At 39.0% G+C, this 13,747-nt stretch overlaps 2 protein-coding genes, 2 long non-coding RNA genes and 1 other non-coding gene across 57 annotated transcripts in view; 3 read left to right on the forward strand and 2 right to left on the reverse strand.

Annotated features, from left to right (window-relative positions):
• The window catches only part of LOC127958567 (tectonic-2), a 90,168-nt gene that overhangs the window by 17,787 nt on the left and 58,634 nt on the right, over nucleotides 1–13,747 (forward strand). The gene's annotated exons all lie outside the window — the stretch shown is intronic.
• The window catches only part of LOC127958564 (uncharacterized), a 39,899-nt gene that overhangs the window by 1,112 nt on the left and 25,040 nt on the right, over nucleotides 1–13,747 (reverse strand). For 47 of the 50 annotated variants that reach the window (XR_008154053.1, XR_008154054.1, XR_008154062.1 and 44 more), the window contains 13 exons: nucleotides 2,697–2,792; nucleotides 2,524–2,621; nucleotides 2,351–2,448; nucleotides 2,178–2,275; nucleotides 2,005–2,102; nucleotides 1,884–1,929; nucleotides 1,699–1,794; nucleotides 1,578–1,623; nucleotides 1,399–1,493; nucleotides 1,278–1,323; nucleotides 1,093–1,188; nucleotides 972–1,017; nucleotides 793–887 (listed from right to left, as the gene is read on the reverse strand). This is a non-coding gene — a transcript (uncharacterized LOC127958564). The remainder of the gene's footprint in view (nucleotides 1–792; nucleotides 888–971; nucleotides 1,018–1,092; nucleotides 1,189–1,277; nucleotides 1,324–1,398; nucleotides 1,494–1,577; nucleotides 1,624–1,698; nucleotides 1,795–1,883; nucleotides 1,930–2,004; nucleotides 2,103–2,177; nucleotides 2,276–2,350; nucleotides 2,449–2,523; nucleotides 2,622–2,696; nucleotides 2,793–13,747) is intronic. The other 3 variants (XR_008154057.1, XR_008154065.1, XR_008154077.1) reach the window with 3 other exon arrangements.
• Nucleotides 9,014–13,747, forward strand: part of LOC127958570 (uncharacterized) — a 28,160-nt gene continuing 23,426 nt past the window's right edge. The window contains exons 1-2 of one of the 3 annotated variants that reach the window (XR_008154101.1): nucleotides 9,014–9,314; nucleotides 9,369–9,530. This is a non-coding gene — a long non-coding RNA (uncharacterized LOC127958570). The remainder of the gene's footprint in view (nucleotides 9,315–9,368; nucleotides 9,531–13,747) is intronic. The other 2 variants (XR_008154102.1, XR_008154100.1) reach the window with 2 other exon arrangements.
• LOC127958572 (uncharacterized) lies at nucleotides 11,532–12,297 on the forward strand. Its single transcript, XR_008154104.1, has 3 exons — nucleotides 11,532–11,956; nucleotides 12,017–12,076; nucleotides 12,107–12,297. It is a non-coding gene; the product is annotated as an uncharacterized LOC127958572 (long non-coding RNA).
• Nucleotides 12,216–13,068, reverse strand: LOC127958569 (NAD(+) hydrolase ApTIR-like). The gene is made up of 2 exons (XM_052557466.1): nucleotides 12,620–13,068; nucleotides 12,216–12,518 (listed from the first exon to the last, which is right to left on the reverse strand). Exons 1-2 carry the CDS (start codon nucleotides 12,796–12,798, stop codon nucleotides 12,329–12,331), a joined length of 369 nt encoding a protein of 122 aa, XP_052413426.1. The 5' UTR covers nucleotides 12,799–13,068; the 3' UTR covers nucleotides 12,216–12,328.

Consider the following 13,747-nt stretch of genomic DNA (forward strand, 5'->3'; position numbering starts at 1 on the left):
AAATTAACTTCTTGATAATTAAAGTGTTTGCACAACAAAAACCATTTAGCAATCTGTACACTCACCTTTTGGGAGTAGTGGACAGGAGATATTGGGTTTTGATGCACAAACCTGAAAATTTATCAACAGGTGAAAGACTGCTTTAAGAAATGAGTCAATTTGAGTATTGCAGATATATTCATTTACCTTTTGATTGGTTGTGTGCCTCTTCATAAAAAAAGTTCATGGGGTGGAGAATCATAGCGGAGAAGGAAGTTTGATGTGTAGTAAATTGCAGAAATCTGAAAATGCATTCATGGAAAATTAACTTCTTGATAATTAAAGTGTTTGCACAACAAAAACCATTTAGCAATCTGTACACTCACCTTTTGGGAGTAGTGGACAGGAGATATTGGGTTTTGATGCACAAACCTGAAAATTTATCAACAGGTGAAAGACTGCTTTAAGAAATGAGTCAATTTGAGTATTGCAGATATAATCATTTACCTTTTGATTGGTTGTGTGCCTCTTCATAAAAACAGTTCATGGAGTGGAGAATCTTAATGGATAAGGCGGAAGTTTGAAGTGTAACATTGCAGAAATCTGAAAATAAAGTCATGGAACATTAATTGATTGATAGTGTTTACACAACTGAAACATTGTACAGATGTCTGTATTAGTTGCACACTCACCTTTTTGGAGAAGTGGACCGTAGATATTGGGTTTTCATGCACAAACCTGAAAATGTATCAACAGGTGAAAGACTGCTTTAAGAAATGAGTCAATTTGAGTATTGCAGATATATTCATTTACCTTTTGATTGGTTGTGTGCCTCTTCATAAAAACAGTTCATGGGGTGGAGAATCATAGCGGAGAAGGAAGTTTGATGTGTAGTAAATTGCAGAAATCTGAAAATGCATTCATGGAAAATTAACTTCTTGATAATTAAAGTGTTTGCACAACAAAAACCATTTAGCAATCTGTACACTCACCTTTTGGGAGTAGTGGACAGGAGATATTGGGTTTTGATGCACAAACCTGAAAATTTATCAACAGGTGAAAGACTGCTTTAAGAAATGAGTCAATTTGAGTATTGCAGATATAATCATTTACCTTTTGATTGGTTGTGTGCCTCTTCATAAAAACAGTTCATGGAGTGGAGAATCTTAATGGATAAGGCGGAAGTTTGAAGTGTAACATTGCAGAAATCTGAAAATAAAGTCATGGAACATTAATTGATTGATAGTGTTTACACAACTGAAACATTGTACAGATGTCTGTATTAGTTGCACACTCACCTTTTTGGAGAAGTGGACCGTAGATATTGGGTTTTCATGCACAAACCTGAAAATGTATCAACAGGTGAAAGACTGCTTTAAGAAATGAGTCAATTTGAGTATTGCAGATATATTCATTTACCTTTTGATTGGTTGTGTGCCTCTTCATAAAAACAGTTCATGGGGTGGAGAATCATAGCGGAGAAGGAAGTTTGATGTGTAGTAAATTGCAGAAATCTGAAAATGCATTCATGGAAAATTAACTTCTTGATAATTAAAGTGTTTGCACAACAAAAACCATTTAGCAATCTGTACACTCACCTTTTGGGAGTAGTGGACAGGAGATATTGGGTTTTGATGCACAAACCTGAAAATTTATCAACAGGTGAAAGACTGCTTTAAGAAATGAGTCAATTTGAGTATTGCAGATATATTCATTTACCTTTTGATTGGTTGTGTGCCTCTTCATAAAAACAGTTCATGGAGTGGAGAATCTTAATGGAGAAGGCGGAAGTTTGAAGTGTAACATTGCAGAAATCTGAAAATACAGTCATGGAACATTAACTGATTGATAGTGTTTACACAACTGAAACATTGTACAGATGTCTATATTAGTTGCACACTCACCTTTTTGGAGAAGTGGACCGTAGATATTGGGTTTTCATGCACAAACCTGAAAATGTATCAACAGGTGAAAGACTGCTTTAAGAAATGAATCAATTGGACTATTGCAGATATATGAATTTACCTTTTGATTGGTTGTGTGCCTCTTCATAAAAACAGTTCATGGGGTGGAGAATCATAGCGGATAAGACCGAAGTTTGAAGTGTAACGTATTGCACAAACCTGAAAATGTATCAACAGGTGAAAGACTGCTTTAAGAAAAGATTCAATTCGAGTATTGCAGATATATGAATTTACCTTTTGATTGGTTGTGTGCCTCTTCATAAAAACAGTTCATGGGGTGGAGAATCATAGCGGATAAGACCGAAGTTTGAAGTGTAACGTATTGCACAAACCTGAAAATGTATCAACAGGTGAAAGACTGCTTTAAGAAATGAATCAATTGGACTATTGCAGATATATGAATTTACCTTTTGATTGGTTGTGTGCCTCTTCATAAAAACAGTTCATGGGGTGGAGAATCATAGCGGATAAGACCGAAGTTTGAAGTGTAACGTATTGCACAAACCTGAAAATGTATCAACAGGTGAAAGACTGCTTTAAGAAAAGATTCAATTCGAGTATTGCAGATATATGAATTTACCTTTTGATTGGTTGTGTGCCTCTTCATAAAAACAGTTCATGGGGTGGAGAATCATAGCGGATAAGACCGAAGTTTGAAGTGTAACGTTTTGCACAAACCTGAAAATGTATCAACAGGTGAAAGACTGCTTTAAGAAATGAGTCAATTTGAGTATTGCAGATGTATTAATTTACCTTTTGATTGGTTGTGTGCCTCTTCATTAAAACAGTTTGTGGAGCGGAGAATCATAATGGATAAGGCGGAAGTTTGAAGTGTAACATTGCAGAAATCTGAAGATACAGTTATGGAACATTAACTGATTGATAAAGTGTTTGCACATCTGATACATTTAGTGAAATATGTAGACATCTGCACACTTACCTTTGACAGTAGTTAGTAGTTAGTTGATGCACAAACCTGAAAATATATTGCTATTAGGTGAAACGGTGCCTGAACACGGTTTTATTCTGACACTACTACATTTACATTTTCATCAGTTGTTTTCTTCAGTAAGAAAGTTATTGAGGTACATAATTATGTGTTGGATGGAGTACAGAATCTCTTGTATGGGAGAAATTCTGACTTGTGCATTTCATACGTCTAAAAAGATGACTTGCAGATGTGCTTGCATATAGTTGATTGATTTAACCATGCCTTTATTCTGCTTGTGTAATCATGCACAACTGAGTCTACTTACCAATTTTGTGTTGTTCTATTGACTTAATTGTGATATTAGGAGACAAATGGATGGATGCAGGCAGTCTTTGTGGATGCTTCCTATAATGTTTGGAAGCATCCATTATGATTTGGATGGCTTAGAATGACTGAAATTAGATTATGGATTAAATGTCAGTTAAAAATAAATCTCTCAAAACTGAGAATTTAAGCAGAATTAAAATAATAATAATAATAATAATAAAGCATTAAGATGAATACAAAGTAAATACTACAGTTACCTTGGCTGGGTGAAGTTTACTAGCTCAAGAAAGAAGAGCAATTATGGGAGATGTTGCGTTGAAAATGATGATCACTTGTTTGAATTACAGGCTGGATTAACTGGACTCTGACCATGTTGGAATCTCAGGATAGCACTCATATCGTATGGACACAAAAACAGAACAGACAATACAGTGATACAATTCTCATTTCAGAGTGTTGCATTGATAAAATGGATTACCTTCAGATAATACTTCAATCATAACATGGAACAGCTGTACATATTCAACTGATGGATCATTATAAGAGTTATTCATTTACATATAGATAGACTTAGAACATACCGTCTCCAGTTGTACACTTGCCCTGCAGTTGTATGCCAGTTGGAAGCTCAGGATGAACATTGAACAAGTAAGAGCACAGACAAGAAACAAATAATGCAGGTTATAGAGATTTCATTACATAATCACACACATTAATTTTTACCTCAGTGAAATAAGGACTGCTTGGTGGTAACTGTAATACGTTTGCACAATTTCAACAGAGACATTATCTGCATCTTTAACATAGACATGGTCTATCAGTGTACCTTTTTCAGTGGTAGGGTGTTGCACATGTTGACTGTATCCATGTAGTTCCATTAGTGTACCAATTGTAGATGATGTCAAGATGTCCTCATTGAAGTCTCCCATAATCACTTTCTTTCCTGACTGTTTCTCCAGCTCATCAATAACATGCAACATATTTTGTCGAAACAGATTAAGTGGATATGAATTAGGTCTGTACAGCAAAGCAGCATTCAAACTTAGATGTGGAACTGCAAAGTATAGACATTCCAAGTTACAAGGTTCTGGAACCCTGACATTAAAATGAATGCTTTCACAACAGAATAGTCCAACTCCACCTCCTCTTTGTTGTTTTAAATCAGTGAAAAGTGGAGTACTGTTGTCATAACATTTAGCTCTTGGATTGCTCTTAAAAACAAATCCTGGAATCTGTACTTGGTCTTCAACTTTTAGCCACGTTTCAGTTAAACCGATGCAATCTGCATTCATTATCTGTCTGTGAACTTGAAGATCTTGAACATGAGCTCGAAGACTTTGTACATTATGAAGAGCAATTGTAAACACGCCAGGTGTCTTTACAAAACTGTAATTTTCTAAAGCAAGTCGGGGCATGTTTTTCATAGTGGAGTCAATTTTCTCATTACAATATATGACAGAGTCTTTGAAGTTATTAATTATTAGTCCATCGAGGGTTCTAACACGACTCAGTGCAACATATGCTTGTCCCGGAGAAAATACCTTGTCAAGTGAGACGACCGCTTGATCTACTGTGAGTCCTTGCACTTTATGAACGGTGCATGCCCATGCCAATTTAAGTGGAAACTGACGTCTTAAACCACCATCGTTTGAGACTTGATCTTCTTCCACTTCAATAACAGTTGAATTTGGAGAATATTTCTGTCGCAGCTTCGATCTCTGAACTTTACCAACATTTGGATCATCAAATTCAACATGGATAGCTGATGGGAAGTCATCATCTTCATCATCATCACGTCTTTGTTTTCTGCTTATGTGGACAACTGTGCCACAGGCTCCATTGACAAGTCCATCAGAAACATCAACATTTTTCCTAAGCATTACTCTGGCACCAACACCCAAGGAAACACATTTGTCCAAACAAGAGTTGAAAACTTTTGCATGAAATCCAACTTTCCTTTCTATTCTTCCAGTTTCTGGATTTCTAGCAAAGTCTCTAGCGTGAATAGTGATTGCCTCAGGACAACGCTCATTAAGTTTCTGTATATTGTACTCATCAACCTGAGCATTTGTAGGGAATATATGAATAGCATCGCATTCTTCACCAGTTTCACGTTGCTTCAACATGTTGATGTCATTTGGGCTTAGAGTTTCGTTCTTTTTATGAACTCTCAGACGATTTAACATTTCAGCAAAAGATGCATCTTGTTGCCTGACAACTTGTGTTAGTTCAGCAATTTCAAAGTTGGTATCCCAAAGATTCACTCCTTTTGGATCAACGTACAGGGGAATTCCCTTGACTGGCGGTAGCTGATAAAAATCACCAACACAGACCAAACTGACTCTTCCAAAAATTGAGTAGTCACCAGTTTGCTTAATTTGTCTCAATCTACCATGAACATAAGACAAAAGGTGATGGTCAACCATAGACACCTCATCAATGATCAGAATCTGCAAACCTCCCAGTTTTGCACGCAGTGAATTGATTTTGTCATCACTTAGGGGCTGATATGGCAGTTTGACATTGGCACCTATGGAAAAGGTATTATGGATTGTAGAAGCACCAATTTGAAAACTGGCCACTCCGGTTGACGCAGTTAAAATCACACTTCTATCATCAGGGTTTTCGGACAGCTGAGATAAAAGTCTGGAGGATTCATAGTAGATCGCTTTGATTAAATGACTCTTGCCTGTGCCTGCTCCACCAGTGACAAACAAGTGAAATGGTTCAGGGTTTTCACCAAGAAGTTTCTCTAAACACCATTTCCGTACTTTGTAAAAGATTGCACATTGTTGTGCATTTAATGATCGCAGTAAACATAATGCTTCTTCTCTAGAAATTCCAGCCTGATTGGTTTCAATACTGTATGGAGTTCGAGGGTTCGTTACAAGATCTGGAATAGAACACTCAGAATCATCTTCATCAGGAATTGTATTACTCTTCCTTAGTTCTAAACATTCGTGACGTTCCTTTTCAGTTTCAGGACATAACGCAGCCCAAGCATCTTCCAAATCAACACCTTGCTCCAAAAGCTGTTGAGCTCGATCAATTTTGTCACTTTCCTTTTCAAAGAGTGCTCGATTAGCATCAACAATACATTTGACTTGCGTCACATTTCTCCCACATTTCACAGCACCACTGTTGTAGAATTCCTCATAAGTGCTAAAACTCTCAGGCTTGAGCTGACAATCTTCATAATGTGGCAAGAAAAGTTGCAACAATGAATGAAAGTACTTTTCTGGATCTTTTTTGGGAGAAAATCTCGGATATCGAACAACAGCAGGGTCAGTTCGAGTTCTCTTCATCATATAACCACAGTCATTGTTAAGCTTGATCACCTTGTCTTCAGAAGACTTTTTTTGTGAAGAAACCTCCGATTTTGACAAGATCCTGTTTTCAGAGCAAAAACTTGCAAGACATTGGGTCTCAAACTCTTCCGTGTTTGGCCTATTCTTGTATCGGTCAACCAGACTAGTCATCCAAAAGCTAGCTTCTTCACCAGACTGATCAACTTTGTTTTTGATGACACGAAGAGGCAAACTCATCTTTACAGGATTCAATCCAATTGGAATAAACTGGACTTTACGAGAACATTCCTTCAAGTGCATACCGGTCAGACGATACACAGCCTCTTGAGCAGAAACTTCTCTGTTGTGAAGATATACACTACCAAGCATCTTCAGTGATGATCTCGCTTCAAGGTTTCCATTCATGGCTTCGTTTTGCGCACGTTGCAGCAACAATCCCATTTCTTGTTCTGCTTTTGTGATGTAACTGATAATGTAAACCACTACAGAGTAAGCATCAGTGACGTACTGGATATCCATGTTGCCTTGCCAGGCACGCAGTAAATGTTTATTATACTGGTTCACCCAGACGTCTTTTGGACTTCTTTTCAGGACAACGGATTTCTTTTTGGAACACTGTGCATACACTTTCTCAAAGAGAGCTTGGTTAATACCAATGGATTCAAAAAATGCATCAGTTGAGTCATAATCCATATCAGAAGCTGTTAAAGCCTTTTTCACTTTTTCTAAAACTGTACGTGCAGTATCTTTTCCGTCACCACTTTTCAAATCGTCTCGACTACCACCTCTTGTAATAAAGGTACGGCTTGATGGGGGTCGTGGAAAATTAAATCTGCAAACTGTCTTTTTCTTACGACATGTCTTTGAATGTCTGACACTGTGCTTCTGAACACCGTTGACAATCTCAAACAGTTCAGTTTCATCCTCGCTTGGGGTCTCACAAGTGATGTACCGATCAATGAAACTAGCAACCAAACCATCGTTTTCTTCATTGTCTTCATTTAACGTTGGGGCATTTTCAACCCAAAACAGACAGTGAACATGAGGAGATCCACGCTGTTGAAACTCTACGCGATAAAAGTAATCTACTATTTTCCCAATCGGTTGAGCTGAAGACATGATTACATTTCTCAGAAAACAATGCCATCTATGATCAAACATTCTTGCAGCAGTCACTGGGTTTCGTCTAATCAATCCACATTTTTCAGACCAGTCAAGTTCATCTGCTTTCACATTTTTCCCTTCCTGTTTGATTATAGTACTAATCATTTCTGGCCATCTGAGATCCGCAGAACTAAAGGATGCAAAGAAAGTTGGAATACCTAGCTGTCTTACAAGTGCAAAAAGGTCCTTTTGAGTAGACTGCCAATATGGAGGTGTTCCACGGATTGGTCTCAAAAACTTGTATCCTTCATCAAAATTCAAGATTTTAGATAACGAGTCTGGGTTTGTTAGTACATCTGAAGTCACTTCAGTCAACAAACTCTTCTCAGATCCTTTGCGCAAAGCAATTGAAACATTGGATACAACTTGATCAATCTCCGACAGATACTGTGCATAGAAAATGAAGTCTGTGCTTCGTGCAAAACGTCCATCCGCATTGAGGATTCTTGCATTCAAGTATCTTGATAATGTTATTTTTACCTCCCTCTTATCATGAAATGTTGGACCACCAGTTGGATATAGAACAGGGAAACATTTTGCTTCGTTAGACCTATCAGATAACAAACTAACAGGACTGTTACATTCAGCAGGTGCCAGATTTAATACATCCTGGAAATGCTGATCAATTACTTCTGAACCGATGTCCACAGGTTGCAATGACGTATCTGACAAAAGACCACTTTGCTCTTTGATGTAGGTAAGGTCTTCCTCTTGCTGTTCATCAAGGTCATTTTCATCATCAATCTTTTCAACTACGTCTTGTTGCTCCATTTCATCAACATTTTCTTCTGGTTCGTTCAAAGAGTTGATCCACTGTTGATTAATCTCCACATCACCAAACCACTTATTGAACCGGATCAAATATTTCAGAGCATTTCGAACACGATCAGTGTGTACATACTTGTACTCATAATGCCCTTTGTAGGTTAACTTGCGTTTCAGTTTGATCCTTATCATCTTGTCATCACATTCATTTCGTGGAAGGATATTGGACACATCTGTGGCATTAACCGGGACGCACACTACAGGGCCATGGCATCCATGTTGTTTACCACGAGGAAGGCACAGTAATTTCATAAAAGGAATGTTACGTGCAATTAGATGTTGTTCCAAAGAGTTGAGGCATTTCAGTTGATTTGGAACATCCACCAAATGCATGTTGTTTGCAACGCTCTCTTCGGGCAGTTGTCCACAGAGGATTTTTCGATGACACGTTAGACAGATCCATAATTTGCACCCTGAGGAATGAGCAGAAGATCCTTCACACTTTTGATCACAGACATGAACATACCTGGTTGTGATGCATCTTCTTCCCAAAGCAGCGATTTTTACACCTTTGTCTTCATAGCATTGTCTTCTACATTCAACAACCTGCTTTCTGAAAAGTAAACGGTGACAGACACAGCACACAAACTCTGGACCACTACTAATTTCTTGTCTAAAATTACCAATAGCAACAGCAATGTCTTGTTGTTCCTTCTTTCTTGCATACTTTTCACAACCTTTTTGTATTGAAAGCACACGGAAGTTCACATCTTTATGATATTTCATTACAGAATACTCACACACTCTTCTTTTGAAGACTAGGTTTTGCAGATATTTTTTCTTTGAATACTCACACACTCTTGCTTTGAAGGCCAGGTTTTTCAGATATTTTTTCTTTGAATACTCACACACTCTTGCTTTGAAGGCCAGGTTTTGCAGATATTTTTTCTTTGAATACTCACACACTCTTGCTTTGAAGGCCAGGTTTTGCAGATATTTTTTCTTTGAATACTCACACACTCTTGCTTTGAAGGCCAGGTTTTGCAGATATTTTTTCTTTGAATACTCACACACTCTTGCTTTGAAGGCCAGGTTTTGCAGATATTTTTTCTTTGAATACTCACATACATTTGCCTGAAAAGAGACATTATATTTATATTTCAATCGAGAATACTGGCAAACACGTTTTTGGAACTGAATATTGCTCAAGTACTTGGCTTTAGAACGTTCACACTTTGATAAACGAACATCAACATTTTTTAGATATTTGTCACGAAGAATTCCCTTTTTTCTCTCTTGGTAATATCTATCTCTACTGTATTTTGTTTTGTCATATTCAATTTTTTTCCCCCTGTAAATGGTGTCATCAGAATATTTTGTTTTGGCATTCTCAATTTTTTTCCCCCTGTAAATGGCATCACAATATTTAGCTTTGGCATGCTCAATTTTGTTCTGTCTGTATTCAGGGTCATTACCATACTTTGACTTCTTGTACTTCAATTGTTTTTGTCTGTACTCACGGTCGTTGCTATATCTCTCCCGATGTCTTTTGGTGGGACAACATTCTGCAGCATCGCTTACCTTTCGCTTACGCAGACATGGTTTGCTGACCTCATTTGACACCGCATTTCCACATGCTCCTGCACAAACAGCATCTCGATCCTTGTGCTTAACACATGTCACAACTTCATAATGATTACGGTTACAGTGTTTCAGATAAATTGCATTCTGAGTGGATACCTCTCCGGTAGGTTTGTGTGCATTCCATCGGCTGTCATTAAAAGTCATTATGGTGGTTTTGAATAGATCGGCCGCAACAAATATGTCAATTTCGGTTACCCATGAGCCAGAATAAAACATTCTAGATCGTGTCAGATAATCCTCTGCTGAAGAATACTCACTTCTCACGTACCTCTCAAACAGCAGAGTATTCATCTTTAGATGTTTCACAACTGCACGGCGAACCTTCAAGTGTTTCTCTTCACTTCCACATATCACATGTGCCAACGATCTGAAAAAGCAGTTACCGTCTGGTTTAATGGTCTTTGTCTGACACGGAGCTGCAATGGGACCAAAGTTTATGACATTGTGGTCACCGTTATCATTGGACATTTGTATGAGCTCACATAAAGCTTGCTTATCATTATGTGTTAAGGGAGAAAAAAAGACATCTGGAACTGAAACATCAGTGATTATCAAATCATCGGTTATAACAGTTTCAGCGTGGGATTTTGTAACCCGTTTACCTGACAGCTCAATGTGCTTTTCTTTCCTCAATCTTTTACCTTTACTTGGCAACACATTAGAGGCTGTCTGTGTTGGAAGGTTAGGGTTTCTCACATCTGCAACTTCATCCACAGGTACTGGATAATCAGGGGTCTTTGGCTCAGTCTTCACAGATTCACGTACCTTTGGTATGCGTTTTAAGACATCACTGTAGAGGGCTTTACCGGAAGAGCATGGGAAACCGCTGCTGCCTGCTTCTTGCAGCGGATCAGACACTTCTGCATCTGCATGAACCAAAACTCCAGTTATCTCAAATGGTGGCTCAGGTACCCCAAACAACTGTGCCATGTCATTGATATAGTCGTACAGAGACTCTATGGTACGGTGATAGACTACACAACTTGTGTCTGTCCTGATGGCATGAGAGTCAACGACTGCATACCATGACCCCTGCTTAATAACTGCAGATGTGTTGGCACAAATGGTTAACAAGAAAGCATCAGCACTCAGTAGAGTTTGCTGAAGGGCTACATCAAGTGGCATGGCTACAGCGCTTATGGCTTGGTCATACTCGTGGTACTCATTGACATTAACAAAACCAGTCAGAGACGGAGCGTACTCGATGGAAAATGTAGTATTACCCAACATGTGTCTCCTCGGTAATTCATGGACTGCAATGTAATTCCTACCCTTGACTTCTCTATCTTTTATGTTACCATGTTTTCTTAGAGACTCGTAAAGACGTGTTCCTTCAACCAAGACACCGTCCAGATCTTGTGTAGTCCACGTCAGCACATTCTTCAGCTTGCTTTTCAACACTGCCGTGAGACCAATGGCGCCACACTGCCTGTTGCGTGAATCTCCAAAGCGGGCATCAGCTTGATCAAAAGACCCTCTTAGCATGGATTTCTGTGGAAAATCAGAACAAACACCCAAAGCACTTTCATGGCAAATTGCAGGAATGTTTTGTTCAGATTGCATGGGTTTTGATTTGCTTTTCATTGGGTACCTCATCTGGGGTCGACCGAGCTTGCCTGAGTCTACTTGAAAATCACATGTCCTTACCTCAGTCTTGACTGATTCACATACCTTGGAAGGGCGTTTTACAACTTCACTGTAAAGGGCTTTACCGGAAGACCGTGGAAAACTGCTGCCAACTGCTTGACCAAGAGAACCTTTCTGCACTGATTGCTGTGGAAAATCACAATATGCAGGTAAAGTATTCACAGAAATTTCATGTATATTTGTAAGCACTTTTTCTTTTTTTTCTGAGTTTTCAAGGGTTTTCAAGGGTTTGCAAGGGTTTTCAAGGGTTTTCAAAGGTTTGCAAGGGTTTTCAAGGGTTTTCAAAGGTTTGCAAGGGTTTTCAAGGGTTTTCAAGGGTTTGCAAGGGTTTTCAAGGGTTTTCAAGGGTTTGCAAGGGTTTTCAAGGGTTTTCAAAGGTTTGCAAGGGTTTTCAAGGGTTTTCAAGGGTTTGCAAGGGTTTTCAAGGGTTTGCTTAGGTGACAGATGCAAGTTTGCAAGGTTTACTGATGCATTTACTGATGCGAGTTTGCAAGGGTTTTCAATGCTGCCAGCTTTTGGTGACAACAATGCATCATTTTTTTTAAGAGGATTCAGCGTAACCTCTGTATTTGCACATCTCTGAGCATAAAGACGTTTGGCTATCGTCGCCCTCTTCTTCGGTCGCGGCATGCCGACTCTCTGCCTCTGCCGCCGACTCTCTGCCGCCGATCTGCCTCTGCCGCCGACTCTCTGCCGCCGACTCTCTGGACGATAGCCAAACGCCTCTCTGCCTCTGCCGCCGACTCTCTGCCGCCGATCTGCCTCTGCCGCCGACTCTCTGCCGCCGATCTGCCTCTGCCGCCGACTCTCTGCCGCCGACTCTCTGCCGCCGACTCTCTGCCGCCGACTCTCTGCCGCCGACTCTCTGCCGCCGACTCTCTGCCGCCGACTCTCTGCCGCCGACTCTCTGCCGCCGACTCTCTGCCGCCGACTCTCTGCCGCCGACTCTCTGCCGCCGACTCTCTGCCGCCGACTCTTGACGATAGCTGCCGCCTCTCTGCCGCAGTCGCCGCCTCTCTGGCTGCCTCTCTGCCGCAGTCACCTCGGTCTTTAGCCAGTGAACCACCATGCATAAAAGAAAAAAGGTATACTTGTCAGCCAGGCTTTGTTGTACATTTAAACACTTTGGCAGGATGTTCTAAATGCATTTTAATAAAGTTCGAAAAGTTTGACTTACCTCAACTCGGTCTTTTCCCAGTGTACCAGCACATGCAAAAAAGAAGAGGGTGATAAGTTATGCATTTTAAGAACTTCACTTCATACATTTAAAAATTACATTAAAATTATAAATTTTACCTCAACTCACACTCTTATCCATTCACCAGCACAAATACAAAGTAGTATTGTTTAGCATATATTCAATTTACACATTTCACTTTCACAAAAAAAAAAAAAAAAAAAAAAAAAAAACATTTCACAGCTAAATAAACTATCAATTAAGGAGACAATTTTTCAAGAAAATATATTAATATCAACAGGAATGAAAACCGAATAAAAGTTTCTTAATTAAAATATCAATGCAAGATTTGATAATGACCAGCTACATTATTCACATAAGCCCTTGACAAGACACAAGTGCTGATGAATATCTTAAGACTGCCCAGCACACATGGATATGGTCTTAATTTTGCCATGAAAAAAAGCAAGCATTTAACTTGTCTCAACTCACAGTCTATTACTAGTGCACCACCACACATAAAAGAAAAAAGGTACACTTTTTAGCTATGCTTTGTTATACATTTAAATGTATAAAAGCAGTATATTCTAAATGTTCAAAAAGTTTGACTTACCTCAACTCAGTCTTTAACCAATGTGCCACCCCAAATGAAAAAAAGGTATACTTGCCAGCCATGCTTTGTTATACAATTAAACACTTACTTCAGCACTGTTCTAAATTGTTTTTAATGGTTACAAAAGTTGCCTTACCTCAGCTTGTAGTCTTTAACCAGTGCATGACCATGCATAAAAGAAAAAAGGTTTACTTGTCAGCCATGCTTTGTTATACATTTACTTCACAG

This window comes from Carassius gibelio, chromosome B5 (genome assembly GCF_023724105.1).
Source record: "Carassius gibelio isolate Cgi1373 ecotype wild population from Czech Republic chromosome B5, carGib1.2-hapl.c, whole genome shotgun sequence".
NCBI lineage: Eukaryota > Metazoa > Chordata > Actinopteri > Cypriniformes > Cyprinidae > Carassius > Carassius gibelio.